Source organism: Dromiciops gliroides, chromosome 4 (genome assembly GCF_019393635.1).
Source record: "Dromiciops gliroides isolate mDroGli1 chromosome 4, mDroGli1.pri, whole genome shotgun sequence".
Classification (NCBI taxonomy): domain Eukaryota; kingdom Metazoa; phylum Chordata; class Mammalia; order Microbiotheria; family Microbiotheriidae; genus Dromiciops; species Dromiciops gliroides.
In genome coordinates, this window is record NC_057864.1 from 459,648,260 (window position 1) to 459,667,464 (window position 19,205).

Sequence of the window (19,205 nt, forward strand, 5' to 3'; positions counted from 1 at the left end):
AAGAAATAAACTGGAGGCATGGGGATGGGGGGAAAGAGAGAGAAAGGAGAAGGAAAATTATATAATCAGGATGCTAGAGTAGAAGACTATACAAACAAGCAGGAAGGGGTTGGAAAAAGTGAGAAAGATGACCCTCAGTCTTATCTGAACTGGTTAAAAGAGGGAAGAATATACATACTGTTGGGTACAGAAATACATTTCACTCAGTAGGGTAACAGGAAGGAAAGGGAAAAAGAAAGAAGGGAGAATAAGACTATTTTAAGGGAGGGATTAATCCTAACCAAAACATGTACTAAGGTGGGTAGAACAGAAAATGGGGTTGGAAAGAAAGAATAAGAACCTCTGATTGGGTTCTATGTGAAGGAAAGAGAAGAGGGAGCAAGAGAGCAAAAAGAGAGGATCTCTCTCTCACACCTTCTTCTTTATAAGGGTGGAGTGTGTGGGAAACAGAGAGAAAGGTATAAGAGAATAGGATGGAAGGGAATACACAATTAATGATCCTAACTGTCAATGTGAATAGGATGAATTCACTCATAAAACAGAAAAGAATAGCAAAATGGATTAGAAAGCAGAATCCAACAATATTTTGTTTACAAGAAACATTTGAAACAAAGATTCACTTGGAGTTAAAATAAAGTTTTGGAGCAAAATATATTACGCTTGTGCTGAAGTAAAAACCTAAGAACTCTGGTCAATCTAACTACTAACCACAAGTTCATAGGTCTGATGATGAAGCATGCTATCCACCTCCTGGCAGGAGAGGTAATGGAATCATAGTACAGAATGAGACACATTTTGGATATAATAATTTGTTTTGCTTGACTATGCATATTGTTACAAGAGTTTTGTTTGGGTTTTTTTCTTCATCACCAGGGAGGAAAATGGGCAGAAGATTAAATTAATGTTGACTAATTGACAAAAGGCAAACTAAAATAAAAATTACACAAAATTAAACTAAAAAAGTCAGTGAAAACTACTGTTATTCTTGGCTATGAGACTTAGACTCATTAAAACAATCTAAATATGAAGCAGTTCAGAAATTTTACGTTTCACCTTGGTTCTGCATTATCTCCTTTCAAAGTCTATGTCTTGGGGCAGCTAGGTGGTACAGTGGATAAAGCACTGGCCCTGGATTCAGGAAAACCTGAGTTCAAATCCGATCTCAGACACTTGACAGTTACTGGCTGTGTGACCCTTGGCAAGTCACTTAACCCTCATTGCCCCACAAAACAAACAAACAAAACAATTACACAGCAAGGTCTATGTCTTTAGGTAGGCTGTTCTGAGGACTTGGGTTCTTCTTGTCAGTGACTGACTTTTTTTTTTTTTTCGGGGCAATGAGGGTTAAGTGACTTGCCCAGAGTCACATAGCCAGTAAGTGTCAAGCGTCTGAAGCCGGATTTGAACTCAGGTCTTTCTGAATCCAGGGCCAGTGCTTTATCCACTGCACCACCTAGCTGCCCCAGTGACTGACTTTTATGAAACTTTTCTTTCTGCTGAGTGGAGTCAGCCCCATTTATTTGACCCAAAACCTCTGAATAGCTTGAATTTAAAAGGTCTCCTCCAAACCTTGAAAATTATATACTATTCAGTAAAGTAAACACAAAGCAGAAAAGGCAGGCAGGGCCCAGATGCCAGCTGGTCGAGACCATGTTCCACATAAAGTAGTCAGACAGTGAGGGGAAAGAGGAAAGCCAATCTTTCAAAATTGTTCCTGGAATGTTTAAAAACATAGCACTTGGGGGCAGCTAGGTGGTACAGTGGATAAAGTACCAGCCCTGGATTCAGAAGGACCTGAGTTTAAATTCAGCCTCAGACACTTGACACTTACTGGCTGTGTAACCCTGGACAAGTCACTTAACCCTCATTGCTTCACAAAAAAACAAAAACAAAAAACCAACAACATAGCACTCTATTTGCTACGTGGTAGAATTCAAGCAGAGGACTGCACTAGAAGCTTTTTCTTCTATCAATTCATGAAGCACTCTGCCCCACTGCTACTATTATGGGGCAGAGGGAAGACTAAGGGACCCGGGGTTCAACATGTCATACTAAAAGGCCAACTCCTTTCATCACTTTGTCACCAGGGAGTTCACCAACTTTAACTCATCCAAATGCTGAGTCACACATGTGGTTGGCCAGAAGCAGGTAAGGCATATTTCTGCATGCTCTGTACAACTACATTACACTAACAACTATCCAAACAGGTAATGATTGGCCATCCCCCCACCCAGCACCCAACTGTCATATCCTGGTTCCTTGGAACTGTCTGAATTTACTAGTTTTTAAATCACTCCTCTAGATCCCCAAATTTTTCATGTTACTCTCCCCCAACCAGCCAGAATTGATTATATGTCATCATAGCAATGCAAAAGTACATATACTCAAAATAGAATGCAAGATATACCAAAAAGATAAGAGTCAAGACTTATCACTTGTTTCCCAAACCACAGCTTCCCAAAGCTTCAGGGAGAATAGGTTGTGAGTTCTTATGACTCTGCTTCCTGAGTCAGCTTATCAGTATGCCCTCGTAAGTTAGCAGAACCAGAAAAAGAAGTTTGAGGACCTCCTTAATCAGCCCTACCCATGACACTATATCAGCACATTTCAGTCAGCTCGGAGAGGATTAAAGGGTGTGACAAACTTGCCAGATCAAAACCAGGAGCCTCCGGGATGGAATGATACAACATTGTAGTACCAGATATGTGAAGCAATGAAGTCTTACAAATGGAGTTTGACAGGACTGGAATTGCACAGAAGAAGGAAAGTCTCTAGTTTGTAGTGGTAGGAATTAAGTGTAGCTTCAGGACAACTTCCTGGCTCCACTTCTGTTTTCTCCACCTACTCTTCAAGCCTACTCAAATCTTTCTACCTTCCATCTCTCTCACATGAGACAACAGACATGGCAAGCACCAAACAACATTACAAAAACCCAAGATTACAGATGACTAGTTAGCAAATGTAGGAATTGTTTCTGAATTGTTAGTACAACCATAAAAAGCAATGTCAAATTAGAATGAAGAATCAAAACAAGAAGGTGTGGGTGTGTACAGTCCCATTGTCCCACTGCTATCAATAAACCCACCAATCAATAAACATTTATTAAGCACTTGCTATATGCCAGGCACTGTTCGAAATACTGGGGATTCAAAAAGACATTCCCCACCTTTGAGGAGCTTACAATACAATAGGTGAAACAACTGGTAAATATATGTAAAGGAAGCCATGTATAGGAAATAATTGACAGAGGGAAGGCACTAAAATTAAGAGGAATTGGAGAAGGCTTCTAGTAAAAGATAGGATTTCAGCTGGGACTTAAAGGAAGCCAGGGAGGTTCAGTTGTCAGAACAGAGAAGGGAGAAACATTGCAGGCACTGAGAACAGCAAGAGAAAATGGAGGGAAGAGATGGAGTATCTTGTTTGTGGAACCAGGAGGCCAGTGTCACTGAATCCAAGAGTACTTATTGGGGAGAAAGGTATAAGAAGACTGTAATGGTGTGATTCCAGAAGCAATAGAGAGCTACTAGAAATTATTGAGTAGGGGAGTGAAATGATTGGACCCTTGATTTAGGAAAATCATTTTAGTGGCTGAATTGATTGGATTGATGGATTGGAGTGGGGAGAAAATAGAGGCAGGCAGACCTCCAAGCAGGTTATTGCAAGAGTCTCAGAGTAAGGTGATGAAGGCCTGTAATAGAGTGGTGTTGTATAAAAGGAAAGAAGTTGATATACATAAGAAATATTGCAAAGGTAAAACTGACAGGATTTGGCACTAGATTGGATATAGGGGGGTAGTAAGAGAGTGAAGAGTTGATAGTGACTCCTAGATTGTGAGCTTGAGGGACTATGAGGATGGTGTTGCTCCCTACCATAATAGAAAAGATGGTGGGGGAGGACAATGAGTTCTCTTTTGGACATGTTAAGTTTAAGATGTCTACTGGACACCCAGTTTGAGATGTCTGAAAGGCACTTGAGATAGGAGATCAGCCAAGAGGTTGAAGCAGTAAGGGTAGATTTGAGAATCATCAGCATAGAGATAGTGATTAAATCCATGGGAGGCGATGAGATAACCAAATAAAGTAGTATAGAACAGGGCTTCTTAAACTTTTTCCGCTTGTGACCACTCTATGCCCAAGACAATTTTACATGACCCCAGGTATATAGATATATAAAATAGGTGTATGTATGTATGTATGTATGTATATCCTTTTACTGTTGTCAAATGTTTTGTTACCCTCACATTCAGTTAAAAAACCCCATATGGGGTTGTGAACCAGTTTAAGAAACTAGGGTATATGGGGGGCGGCTAGGTGGCGCAGTGGATAAAGCACCGGCCCTGAATTCAGGAGTACCTGAGTTCAAATCCGGTCTCAGATACTTGACACTTACTAGCTGTGTGACCCTGGGCAAGTCACTTTACCCCCCATTGCCCCGCAAAAAAAAAAAAAGAAAAAGAAAAAGAAAGAAACTAGGGTATAGAGGGAGGAAAGAAGCAGGCCAAGAATGACCTGCAATGGTGGGAGATACCTACCATTAGAAAGTGTGATCTGGAAGAGGATCCAGCATAGGAGACAGAGAAGGAGGGGTCAGATAGGAGAGAGTAGTGTCTGGATAACTTAAGAGAGGAGAGTATCAAGGAGGAGAGAGTGATCAACAAAATCAAGGAATGCAGAGAGGTCAAGGAGAACAAGGACTGAGAAAGGACCATTGGATTTGGCAAACTTTGGAAAGAATACTTTTAGTGGAATGATAAGATTGAAAACTAGATTGTGAGTGGTTAAGAAGAAAATGAAAAGAGAGACAGAGAAAGCACTTACTATAGATACCCTTTTTAGGTGTTTAGGTACAAAAGGCAGAAGCAATATAAGACAATTGTTGGGTAACTCCAATTTGATCCATGTAAACAAGCTGTTGATGAGATTAAAAGGGAAATAGATAAAACAATAGACATCAATACAAATTGACAGCATTTCACTAGGAAGCTTAACCAATGTAAATCAATCACCACAGTGGAGATACCCAGGAGAATAGAAATTACCTAGGCAGTTAAACACTTGATCTCCTTGCAAGTGGAGAGAAATGGAAGCCAATGGTAATACCTGTTAAAGCATATAAACTTTCTTGTAAAATATTATGTAGATGACTAATGCAGAAATATGTTTAATGTTATTATGTGTGTGTATATATATATATATAACCTATATCAGATTACCTGCTGTCTAGGGGAGGGGGGAGGGAAGGGAGGGAGGGAGAAAAATCTGAAATTGTAAAGCTTGTATAAACAAAAGTTGAGAACTATCTTTACATGTAACGGAAAAAAATAAAATACTTTATTAATTAAAAAAAATATTATGTAGAAGGGGCAGCTAGGTGGCGCAGTGGTTAAAGTGCCACCCCTGGATTCAGGAGGACATGAGTTTAAATCCAGCCTCAGACACTTGACACTTACTAGCTGTCTAACCCTGGGCAAGTCACTTAACCCTCATTGTCCTGCAAAACAAACATAAGAAACCCCAACAAAATATTATGTAGAAAGATGGTAGATGATGAATAATATTACCTCATAAGATAGTAAGAAGCAGTGCAGAAAAAATATTGAAAGAAAGATTGGCAAAAAACTCAAGTAAAGGCACTCTGAGGACATTTTAAATATATTATTTAATATTTTATTTTTCTCTTAGTATATGTAAAAACAATTTAAATACAAGTTTTTAAAATTTTCTCCCAAATTCTCTCATTTCCCTCTCTTCCCCCCTCATTGAGAAGACAAGCAATTTGATATAGGTCATAGCTATGTAGTCATGCAGAACCTATTTCCATATTAGTCATGTTGTAAAAGGAAACACAGGCCAAAATAATAATAAAACAAGAAAAATAAAGAAACATAAAAAAGGTATGCTTTGATCTTCTTTCAGACTCCATCAGCTTTTTCCCTGCAGGTAGATAGCATTTTTCATCATGAGTTCTTTGGGATTGGTTTGGATCATTGTATTGCTGAAAATAGCTAAGTCATTTACAATTGATCATTGTATAATATTGCTCTTACCTTGTACAGTGTTCTCCTGGTTCTGCTCACTTCATTTTACATCAGTTCATATAAGTCTTTCCAGATTTTTCTGAAAGCATTCTGCTCATGATTAAAAAAAAAAAAATGTTTTTGGGCAGCTAGGTGGCTCAGTGGATAAAGCACTGGCCTTGAATTCAGGAGAACCTGAGTTCAAATCCAGCCTCAGACACTTGACACTTACTAGCTGTGTGACCCTGGGCAAGTCACTTAACCCGCATTGCCCCACAAAAAAACCCCACAAAAACCAAAAAAAAAAAAACCCAAAAATGTTTTTTAGCATTTTTATTTAAAGTTTTGAGTTCCAAATTCTATCCTTTCCTTCCTTCCCTCTCCCCTGCCTGAGATGGTAAGCATATATAGGTTATACATATACAATTATGTAAAACACTCCCATATTAGTCATTTTGTACAAGAAGACTTGAATAAAAGAAAAACAATGAAAGTGAGAAATAGCATGCTTCAGTATTCAATCAATATCAGTTCTTTCTCTGGAGGTGGATAGTATGCTTTATCATTAGTCCTTTGGGATTGTCTTGGATCATTGAATTGCTGAGAATAGCCAAGTTATTCACAGTTTTTCATTGAACAATATTGTTACTGTGTACAACATTCTCTGTCTTTGTTCACTTCACTATGCATCAGTTCATGTAAGTCTTTCCAGGTTTTTCTGAAATCATCCTGCTCATCACTTTTTCTAGCACAATAATATTCTATTACAATCATATACCATAGCTTGTTCAGCCATTCCCCAATTGATGGGCATCCCTTTGATTTCCAACTCTTAGCCACCACAAAAAGAGCTGCCATAAATATTTTTGTACAAATAGGTTCTCCTCCTCCTCTTTCTTGGATGTCTTTGAGATATAGACCTGCTCATCATTTCTCATAGCACAATGGTATTCTCTCATGATCGCACACCACAAATTGTTCAAACATTTTCCAATTGATGGGCATACTGATGATATTTTCTCCCTCAGAGAATTTGAGGATAAAATTGGAAAAGGAATAATGAACAGATGAAAAATGGAAAAGATCTGTGATGACTTCCATAACAAACTATTGTCTACATCAATAACATCACATTTAGGCCCTAACATCTCATTCCCTGATGTGCTACATGAGGAAGTAGAAATGACAATAAAGAGAACAAAGATGGAAAGATCAGCTAGCCTAGACCAAGTATACTAAAAAAAAGTGCAGTGTGGAGGCAGAAGAGTTGGGATGATGCTGAAATATTAGATCTCAAGGACTTGAAAAGAAAGTATTGTGGATGTTTTGGGGTGGGAATCAAGGATTTTTTTATTACTCCCCCAAAAGGACTCCTTCAGTTCTTTCTCTGGAGGTGGGTGGCATTTTTCATCACAAGTTGTTCTGAACTGGTTTAGTATTGTATTGCTGAGAATAGCTAAGTCATTCACAGTTGATCATTGTAGGTTATTGCTGTTACTACGGGCAACATTCTATTCACTTCACGTTGCATCAGGGGACTTCATGTAAGTCTTTCCAAGTTTTTCTGAAATCATCTCTTATAGCACAGTATCATTCCATTACAATCATATAGCACAACCAGCTCAGCCATTCCCCAATTGATAGGCTTGAGCTTTCCAATATTAACTGAATATGTTTTTAAAAAGCCAACCACCTGTTGAATTCATTATATACTTGAGGGAAAGCAAGACGCATGTAATAGATTCCTAGTTTCATTCACAACCCTCCTCCTCTGCTGCACATGGGAGTATTCGTTCTTTTTTTTTTTTTCCAGTGAGGCAATTGGGGTCAAGTGACCTGCCCAGGGTCACACAGCTAGTAAGTGTCAAGTGTCCGAGGTCGGACTTGAACTGAGGTCCTCCCGAATCCAGGGCCGGTGCTGTATCCACTGCGCCACCTAGCTGCCCCGGGAGTATTCATTCTAAACTTTGTTAAGTTCAGAACAAAAATGTATTTTAAAAGTCCCCTTCCCAAAATAAATGAATGAATGAATGAAAAGTCCCCTTCCCAACCTACTGGCAATTTAAGTTATGTGTTTGTTTAGGTTTTAATTCTCCGTTAAATTTCGATGTTGCATCATACACCCCTCCTCCCTTCCTCCCCTCCACATGGAGCTCACCCGCTTGCCTCGGGTCGCCTCAACTAGCCTTTAGCTTCTCTAGGGGGCGCTTTACACTTGACCCTGTTCTATACGTTCTTAAACCTGCCGTCGGACTGTGACCCCTACTGTCCTCAGTTTCCCCCCTCGCTGGACATGGGCACTAATCCCTCCCCTCTGGGGGCGGGTCTGCGCGGGTGCTTCCCGGGCACTCGCGGATTGGTCAGCGGAGCGTGGGGCGTGGCCTCCCCTCGCGGCTGCGCCGTGAACCCAACCCCGGCTGTCAATAAAGTTTGTTCGAAAGGCCTGCGGGGGAGGAGGACTGACGCTTCCGCCTCCGAAGAGGCTGGGCCAGGTCCAGGGACGGGGCCGGGGGCCAGGGCGGCGGCTGGATGAGAGGGAGGATGGAGCCGGAGCCGGATCTGGAGCTGCTGCTTCAGGAGGCCCGGGAGAGCATCGAGGCGGCGCAGAGCTACCGGCGCGAACTGGGCCAGCGACTGCAGGGGCTGCAGGCAGCGCGGAGGCAGGTCCGAGCCGGAGACGAGTCCGGGAGGGGGGAGGGCGCGTGAGGGGGCGCGAGGTGAGGGGCGGGGCCTATGGGGCGGGGCCTGCGAGGCGAGGGGCGCGAGGCGAGGGGCGGGGCCCGCGAGGGGGCATGTGAGTGGAGGGGGCGCCGAGAGGCGGGGCCTGTTGGAGGCGTGTGAAGGGGCATGTGTGTGCTCCTGGGGAAGCAGCGGGAGAGGTGTTGTGGGCTCTGAGCTGACCTCGGAAGACCTGGGGGTGGGGGGCGGGGTGCCAGACTGAGGAGGGACGTGCATGACTTGGAGCCTGGGGGAGGGGGAGAGGCTGGTGGCCCGGTGGCTACTGGGAGCAAAGAGGGTCTGGTAGGGGAGAAGAAATGGGGGGAGGGGGCTGGGGGAAGCCAAGGCGGGAGGGGTTGCTGCGAGAGTAAGGAAAATGGTGGGGGTGGTCGTGGGGCGTCCTGTGTGACTCGCTTCGTGGCTTAGCTCTCAACTTTAAATTGAGGGGTGGGCTGGCCTCTGGGTAGCTAGCCCCTGAGTCCCCTTCTCGGGCTGAAATTCCGTGCTTAGCTTCATATAATGCAAGGAATAGCAAGGACACATGAAATTTACACAATTCCTCAGGTTTAAAATATATAGCAAAATATCACAGATCAGATATATTCCTCATAATGGTAGAAACACAGCTATTAATGAAGGTTTTTTTGAGTGAATATTTTTATATTTCCCAGCATCGATGAAGTTGGAGACCCAATGTAACTATTTTTATTTAAATCATTACCTTTTATATTTGCAAACTATAAACTTTCTCATAGTGGGAATAATGGTGTTGTTTTAGTAACTGCCTTGGATTAATAATGTAACATCTCTGAGATATAAAATGTCTCCTGTTTTGTATTTCTGATCTTTGCCAGTTCTGTAGAGCAGACTCAAGGCATGTATTCTTCTTATTTTAGAAAAGATGACCCAACAGAGGAGTTTGCTAGCTAAGGATAGAGTAAAGCAGTAGTCAGGTTGAAAATAGAATTCTGGTGTCTCACCATCAGAATTCTAGAAGTCTTTGGAGCAAAGATCTCAAGATATTTACAATATAATGTTTACAGTCTTCCTTTTGCTTTCATAGGAGATTTTAAGTCCCTTTAAAAAAAAAAAGCTTAATTTTTGCCATTTGACCACATCATGATTATTTTCTTTCGTGCTTCTGACTTGTAATAATCACTTCATGTGGAAGTGACTGCATTTCAAAGTAACAGTGTAATTCTTTGCTGAATGTATTAATATTTTATTTCCATTTTTTTCATCTTGCTCCCAAATTTAGACACTACAAGTTCTATTTTATAACTCAGTCTTGTATTGCTGTAGTTTAGAAAGACTTCATAAAGATCTAATATCCGGCCTTCTTAGGGTACAATTAGAATGTACATTCCAGTTAGATTTGTGATGACTTTGCTTTTTGTGGACTGACTAATATGCTGTACTTTCCCTTTCATGAAGAGACTCTGTGTGTTGTACCAGGGCTAGTTAAAACAGTTTCTGTCCCCCAAAGCAAATTAGAGTGTATTATGAATGTTGATGATGCAGAGACTTGTACTAGAAAGAATGAGCCCTCTGTCACTTGCATTTCAACAGGAGTTTGCATTATAAAAATATTATCAAAGGAAGTATATCCTTTTGTTCAGTGACTAGGTGATTTTTAGGGTCGTCATTTTTATAACAGTGATCCAAAATGGAAATTTGTGACTTTAAGATCAAGGATTTTGCTTGAGGTAGAAGTGAGGAGGGGCTCTTCTATGATTACAGATTTACTTGGATTTTTACTCTTTCAATAAATAATTTTATTTTTTCTTACTTTTCCTTTCATCTTTTAAAAACATCTTAATAATCTTATGCAATTTCTCATGTATGAAATAGTGATTTTTTGGAGAGTTATCTATGTAAATGGAAGTTTAGAAGGAATAAAAAATGTTGAGTGTTTCTGAAAAAAGCAAAAACAAAAAAAAACAAAAACAAAACTGTAGACATGTAGCAGCTTCTTCACTTGTGGTTAGGTTGGTGCCCTGCCCAAAGAAAAGGAAGTTCTCTGTGGTGGGTAGGAGTGTCAGTAAAGGCCAGAAATAAGTTTGTTTTCAAGAAAGTGTATCATGTTTACCACCGTCCTTACTTAAGTGGAGTTGAAATTATATAAAGAGAAATTCTTAGCTTGCTGAAATCCTTGGTGATGAGATGAAAATACAAAATAAATGGACTCCCATTCTCTTTGAGATCACTTAGGTTGTCACTCAGAGGAAAAATTTACCAGTTGTACAGTGACGTGAAATATTCACTTCCTTAGAGTTTTTCAGAGCTATTTACATTCCTGCAGCGTTGGTTTTTTACACTTGTGTTTATGATCCAAAACACTGTGGCTTGGCCTTCTGACTGAAACTGTTTATCTGAATTATAATACATGCTCTTTCTATAAGATGTCATGAAACATTCAGCTCTTATTAACTCAGGGTTCCAGGCTTTGAATTAAAAGCATTGATATGTATATTGAAATTGGGGTCATTATCTATAAAGGTAGATCAGCATACTAAGGGAACTGGAGTATTATAGCTCTTTGTATATCCTAACAGATCTGCACTTTAATCATTTGAAATGTGAGGCTTCTGGGGAAGTTTGTCGCTTAAAAATGGATTTTTTTCCACTGAAATAATTTTCTTAATAATATTGTGAAATTCCCTCCTGAAATTTTAGCTAGGTTCTCTTTATACCATTCCCAAAGGACAGAAGAACACGTTTCTTAATAGCAAGACTGAGTTGTACATAGGACAGGCTTCACTGCAAAATTCTAAGCCCAATTATGTTAGAGAAACCAGGGCAGGATGTCTCAATTCCTCATCAAGGAAAAAACTGCTACAATTGCCACATTTATCTCCTGCTTGCCCTTCTTTTCTATAACCCATTTTTGAAGAGCATGCAAACTCCAGTTTATATGTTTATATGCAAAAGGATCCTAGGAACAAGGGGATTCCAAGGTTAAGGGAGCCCATTTCGATACTATGGTATGTGCAGGGTTGGTATGTGCAAGGTGTGATTACAAAGGGCACATCCCACAGGTTCAGTTGGTCATGTTGGTAGCAAGCTCATTTTGCATTAAATTACTATTTTGCCTTTTAGTTCACCATATAAACCATTCAGTTCACTTTTCGGTTCCACAAATATTGTGGCCGCCTTTAGGTATTAATCCCAGTATAATTCACATTTATATATTGCTTTAAGGTTTATAAAGTTATTTCCTCACAACAACCCTGTGGGGTAAGTAGTGCAAATATGTTTGTCCCCGTTTATTAACTTTTTAAAACTAGATTTCCATAATTGATTTTTTCTAACTAAAGGACATTATGCAGGTTGAGTGTGGAATTGGGAGAATGCCAAGGAAGTGTACTTCCTTTTCACCACATGAAAATATTCCATTTTGCTCCTGGCTGAGTTTTTTTTTTTAAGTGATTATGTAAAATAATAGCCAGTAGCACTTTACATATGCTATCTCATTTGATCCTCACAACAATTCATGGAGATAAATGCTATTATTCCCATTTTACAGAAGAGGAAACTGAGGCTGAGAGAGGTTTGATCTGATTTGCCCAAGTTCACACAATTAAGGAAGTGTCTGAGGACAGATTTGAACTCAGGTCTTAACTCCAAGTTTATGCACTGTACCACCTATTATTAATAAACTGTAATATTAGATGTTTGGTTGGAATTAATTTTGTGTGTAACAGAGTTAAGGGGGATCTTGACCTGAGTTTTGTAACTTAAATATTCCTACCTTTACCTCCAAAGAATGTTAAATAAAGTTAGGATGATGATTACCAAGCAGTGTGTAGGAGTAAGGCCCCATTGCCCCACCAAAAAAAAAAAAAGTTTGATGTATTTACTAATTGAGGGTAGAAGAGTCCAGGCTGTCTTAGATATATAGAGAAATAGAATTGGAAAATGTAGAGAGAATAGTCAAGCTAGAAACCTATAACAAGGTCTTCCAAAATATAAGTAGACAGAGGAATGCTAAAGTGGCCATGCAAGGTTAGCACAGTTAAAATGAAGACTGTAATTAGAAGCAGACACTTTGAATCTTACAAAGGCATCATTCTTACCCAAATCTTTTTGTAAGGGAGACTGTGCTCCAGTGGGAAAGAACATTGAATTTGGCATTTGAATCACAGCTTTGCTGCTTACTAGTTGTGTGGTTTTGGTCAAGTCACCTTATCTGACCCTTGGCTACTGCTTCTTTATGAAGATGGGGGAGCAGGGGAGAAGGGGGAGAGCAATTCCCAATCCAGCAGTTCTCTCCTTCTGTTCCTCGCTCCCCATTGCCTAATTCTTTTGCCTATAAATGTTTTCAGGTCTCCCCAGTCCCAAAAGCAAGATGAAAAATGCCCACCTCTCCTTTAATTCTGCCATATTTCTAGGAAGAAGAGTCTTCACTCACTACCCACTTCCTTCATGTTGATTCTTCAACTCCTGGAAATCTGCATCCTATGCTGAGAACCCCTTCCTGCATCACTGTCTTGAAATGGTTTTCTCCAGAATTATAAAATGACTTAAATTTTATAATTTAATAGTGTCCTTTTCTCACTTCTTTACCTCATTATTATTTTTTTTTAAAATTTTTTTAGTGAGGCAATTGGGGTTAAGTGACTTGCCCAGGGTCACACAGCTAGTAAGTGTTAAGTAAGTGTCTGAGGTCAGATTTGAACTCAGGTACTCCTGACTCCAGGGCCGGTGCTCTATCCACTGCGCCATCTAGCTGCCCCTCTTTACCTCGTTATTAATACTCACTTCTGCCCCAACTTCTTTGGTCCCATTTTTGGGGATCTTATTGTTCCTTCCTTGTTTTACTTCAGTGACTGGTATTCTTTCTCCTTTCCCCTGAAGGTACATCTTCCCCCACCGCTGTCACTGATTTACACTCTCCTTGGTAATCTCATACATGCCTGTGGTTTTAGTTATCATTGCTAAGTAACTTTCAACCTTACATCTCCTGCTCAAAGCTAAGGTCTCTGCCCTTTGTGTTGCCTGTTTTCTCCTCTAGAGATTTCGTCTACTTTCATGGCTTCATCTATTATTACTCTGAGGATGGCTCTAAATTTTTCGTATCTGCAGTCCTGACCTCTCTCTTAAGCTCTGGAGAAGTATTTCTGGCTGCCTGCTAGGCATCTCCACTTGTCATCACTTTGGACTGAATCAGTGTCAAGGGCAGTCTCCTTAAGCCACCCTCTGCTTTGTAAATATTTGCTGATTGGCCAGTATTTCAAACCCAAATCATCTTCTCTGATAAATAGCTCCTCCTAACTTCCCTTTTTCTGTCAATGGCATCGCCATTCTTTGTCATCCTCTCCTTTACTTCTGAAATGTCTGCTAAGACCATCCGCTCTCTGTCTGTACTGTTACCACTTTATTCACGTCCTCATTTTCACTTGCCTTCAGCCCATTCTCTTTATTGTTATCTCTCTTCCAGTCTGTCTGCCTAAACCAGAGCTCTGATCACAATGTTCTTCTGTTCAGAATTCTTCAGTGGTTCCCCAGTGTCTGTTGCATAAAGTGCAGTCTTCACTGCTTCTTCACCTTTCTTACTGTCATAGTACTAAGTATTTTGCGTATAGTAGGTGGCTCACAGGTATTTGAATGCCTTGAGTTGATACTAATCCTTGTGGCGTAAAAACAAACAAACAAACAAACAAAAAGCCAACCCATTGATTGTTCTAAAAGGTCAGTCTTATACATTTTTAGTAAAAAAAAGGTCTTCAGTGACTATTAGTCATAGGCAACTTGGCAGGGTATTGCATATATTCTTATCTAACAATCAACCAGCATTTAATACATCTTAGGCACTGTTAGCCCTGGGTGGTGCCTATTAAAAAACAAAAAAGAATGGAAATCCCTGCTTTCAAGGTGTTTGCATTCTAACTAGGGAGACAAGTTCCTTGATGAGTATATACAAAATAAATATAAATACAGAGACGTCCAACATAAGGGAGTTTTCGGGGCAGCTAGATGGCACAGTGGATAAAGCACTGGCCCTGGAGTCAGGAGGACCTGAGTTCAAATCCAGCCTCAGACGCTTAATACTTACTGGCTGTGTGACCCTGGGCAAGTCACTTAACCCCAATTGCTTCACCAAAAAAAAACAAAACAAAAAAACATAAGGGAGTTTGGAAGAGCTGGCGTGAGCAGTTGGGGAGGGGATCAGAGAAAGGTTCTTGTAGAAGAGGACGCTAGTCTTTCACACATTTAATGTTGAGATGAATGTTTGATGACCTCAGTGTTTTCTGAACTCATCATATTTTAATTAAAAAAACCCCTAACCCCAAAGATTTCAATTGGATTAGACCCAGTACATTAGAAACTTTGTAAACTTGAATGAATGTTCGAAATTACTGGGGAGACTTTCCTGGAAAGTTGGAACAGAACGGAGTAGTAGTCAAAGATAACAATCTTTGTGGAAGGCTTCCTTTTGTTTTTGGTGATGCGTTTGAATACTCCCAGCCTTTGGGCGGTTCTCAGTTTCTAACTTTTTTCCACTTTCATTGTTGTTGCCTCCTAAAGACTTGCCAATTTAATTATAATAGCTCGTATTTGTGTAGTGCTTTAAGGATGACATACAGAGTGTTTTTCTTAAAGCAGTCTTAGGAAGTAAGTAAAGAAAAACTGTAATTTTTTTCAATTAACAAGAATTTATTTTCTTTCCTTTTACTTCTCCCCGCATTGAAAAAGAAAGAAAAACCAAATCCTTAAAACAAATATGCATAGTCAAGCAAAACATATTCTAACATGGGCCAGGTCCAAAAATGTTTCATTTTGCATCTTGAGTCTATCATTTTTCTTGCAGAAAGTGGGTAGTAAGCTTCGTTATCTAGATTTTAGAATCATGGATGATCATGCATTGATCAGAGCTCTCGAGTCTCTCAGTTGTTTTCTTTCTTTTTTTTTTTTTTAGGAATTATTTGTCTTTACAGTATAAATTATGTTTTTCATTCAGCTAACTTTTCTGCATCAGTTCATACATCAAGTCTTCCATGTTTCTCTGAAACCACCCTCCATTTCTTTGCCACTTCAACTAGAGTTGCTTTAAATATTTTTGTCTATATAGGTCCTTTCCTTCCCTTTGTTCTCTTTGGGGTAGTAGAGATATTGCTGGGTTAAAGGGTATGTACACAGGGGGCAGCTAGGTGGCGCAGTGGATAAAGCACTGGCCCTGGATTCAGGAGAACCCGAGTTCAAAGCCAGCCTCAGACACTTAACATTTACTAGCTGTGTGACCCTGGGCAAGTCACTTAACCCCCATTGCCTCACCAAAAAAAAAAAAAAAAAAAGGGTATGTACAGGGGTAGCTAGGTGGCGCAGTGGATAGAGCACCGGGCCTGGAGTCAGGAGGACCTGAATTCAAATCCGGCCTCAGACACTTGACACTTACTAGCTATGTGACCCTGGGCAAGTCACTTAACCCCAATTACCTCACACACACACACACACACACACACACACACACACACACAAAAGGGTACGTACAAATTAGGACAAATGTTATTTTCCCAGTTTTACAGATAAGGGTCCTGAGGCTCAGAGAGAGTAAGTGATTTGCCCAGGTCACATAACCTCAAACGTCGTTAGTCTTATGATTCAAAGACCAGTGTTCTGTCCATGGAGCCATGCTCCCTCCCAGGATTGGTCAAGAATACATACTTCAGCTACAGAAACAATGGGGGACATTTCCTAATCAATTCTCCTATTTATCTTTTTTTTTTTTTTTTTAGTGAGGCATTTGGGTTTAAATGACTTGTCCAGGGTCACACAGCTAGTAAGTGTTAAGTGTCTGAGGCTGGATTTGAACTCAGGTCCTCCTGACTCCAGGGCTGGTGCTCTATCCTTTATGCCACCTAGCTGCCCCCTCCCATGTATCTTTTTGTTTTTGGTTTTGTTTTTTAGTGAGGCAGTTGGGGTTAAGTGACTTGCCCAGGGTCACACAGCTAGTAACTGTTAAGTGTCTGAGGCCAGATTTGAACTCAGGTACTTCTGACTCCAGGGCCGGTGCTCTATCCACTGCGCCACCTAGCTGCCCCTTCCTCCCATATATCTTAAAGTATATCCCAAGATTGTAAATTTTAAGGAGCAGACTTTTGAAATCCTCTACTCTAGTTTCTTTATTTCATAGAGGAAGACTCTGAGGCTCAGAGGCCTTATGTGATTTGCCTAAGATCACATAGGCAAGTAAATAGCAGAGCTGAAATTCCAACCAGATACCCTGACTCCAAATCCTGTGGTCTTCCTCCTATGCCACAGAGCTTTGATTTGTACTAGCCTTGTAATAAAATCTCAGGTGAAATATGTGTAATGAGCATTTCTAGAAGATGTTTTATGGCCAGGGTTGTTAGCATTTTTTGTATTATGGATCCCTGTACGGTGTGGTGAAGCCTGTGAACTCTTTCTGAGAACAGTGTTTTTAAATGTATAAAACAAAAGAGATAGTATTATAAAAGTTTAAGAACCGGGGCAGCTAGGTGACGCAGTGGATAAAGCACCAGCCCTCAATTCAGGAGGACCCGAGTTCAAATTTGGCCTCAGACACTTAATACTTACTAGCTGTGTGACCCTGGGCAAGTCACTTAGCCCTCATTGCCCCGCCAAAAAAATAAATAAATAAATAAATATAAATAAAAGCTTAAGAACCTCTGCTTATTTTTATTTCATAAATACCATTTTTTAAAAGTCTATTGGAAGGGGGCGGCTAGATAGCAAAGTGGATAAAGCACCGGCCCTGGAGTCAGGAGTACCTGAGTTCAAATCCGGCCTCAGACACTTGACACTTACTAGCTGTGTGACCCTGGGCAAGTCACTTAACCCCCACTGCCCCGCAAAAAAAAAAAAAAAGTCTATTGGAGGGGCAGCTAGGTGGCGCAGTGGATACAGCACCGGTCCTGGAGTCAGAAGTACTTGAGTTCAAATACAGCCTCAGACACTTAACACTTACTAGCTGTGTGACCCTGGGCAAGTCACTTAACCCCAATTGCCTCACTAAAAAAAAAGTCTATTGGAACTGGTCAGCACTTTTTAACGAGTTCACAAAACCAAAGTAAAAAATGGGTTAGATAAGAGATTGAGTTCAATATGGTTGAGCTGCTATACACCAGAAATAGCAAACACAGCCGGGGCAGATTAAAATGAGCAAATATTTAACAAAATAAGTAAAAATACAACACAGATAATATTAATGTGATGCTTGTGTATAGTTTAGTGACCTCCATTTCTATTTAAGTTTGACACCACTGGTATACACCATAGTATTGGAGGGGAAGGATATTTGTCCCAAGGCAGTGTCAGACTCTAGTAGTAAACGAAAGGCTTTGAGTAATATGGACAAAGCCTGAAGGAGGAAGTGAGGGCAGCTTAGTATATTCCCTCATCCTTAGTTTTTTTGGGCTCCGTATCCACATACTTCCCTTTTTTGTAGGTGCCAAAAGAAAAACAAGATATGGGTAGATTCTATAGTAGTTGAGCTTTTGAATTCTTTCTGAAAAGGAAACTGATTTTATGTAGAGGTACTTCCTATGTGTGCTATATCCGTTGCTTATAAAGCACTAGATGCAACCTCTTTTGTGACTGCTTACTGCAGAGTTTCCTGCAGTGTGATGTAAGTAAAAGTTATGAAGATAAGTGAACCCTAGTGATATATTTGTATTATGTTACTTTTCTCCATTAAAAAAAATAACTTCTTAAAATTATGCTTTATTGCATAATTTGTTTAATTATTGGTTTATTCCAAATTAAGTACATTAAATCTGTTTTCTTATCTTGGATTATTTGAGACTCGAATTTACTTTATAGGTGTCTTTTGATAAAATGACAAATTAAAATTCACTTTTTTAAGTCTGAATTTCTATTTTCTGTAATACTACATTTTGGCATGTTCTTCCTTGGATGGCTTTTCTTGGTCATTAAAAAATAGGCATAGTGAACCTGAAATGTAACACAGATATGGGTGACAGTAGTAGAGTTCCACTTTTAACATGACAAAACTTGCAAAACCTGGTAAATGTTTGTTTTAATTTATGTAATTCTCTTTGTCTCCTACTTTGAGGGAAAATTAGGTATTGAATAAGATGATGTGAATTTCACATTAAGTGAATTCTTTAACAATTTGGGGAATACTCAAGTTAAATTGGTGGTTGTTTTGTTTTTGTTTTTGTTTTTTGTGGGGCAATGAGGGTTAAGTGACTTACCCAGAGTCACACAGCTAGCAAGTGTCTGAGGTCAGATTTGAACTCAGGTCCTCCTGAATCCAGGGTGGGTGCTTTATCCACTGCACCACCTAGCTGCCCCTAAATTTGTTTTAAATAGATGTATAGATTAGAAACATTTCCCTGACATCTTTTCCTTGGAGACTGGCATTTCATTTACTTGGTCCATTCTCCTGTGGGTCTCCTGGAATTAAAAATTAATATCTAGTTTGTGGTTATCCAAGCAGAAAGCCCTTTATTTCTATGAGATGATT

The 19,205-nt window shown here is 40.0% G+C and overlaps 1 protein-coding gene across 1 annotated transcript in view; it reads left to right on the forward strand.

The window, feature by feature from the left end:
- The first annotated feature begins 8,416 nt into the window (after positions 1-8,416).
- The window catches only part of CRLF3 (cytokine receptor like factor 3), a 38,410-nt gene continuing 27,621 nt past the window's right edge, over positions 8,417-19,205 (forward strand). The window contains exon 1 of the mRNA XM_043964299.1: positions 8,417-8,680. Within this exon, the coding sequence (XP_043820234.1) occupies positions 8,546-8,680 (135 nt within the window). The 5' untranslated portion in view covers positions 8,417-8,545. The remainder of the gene's footprint in view (positions 8,681-19,205) is intronic.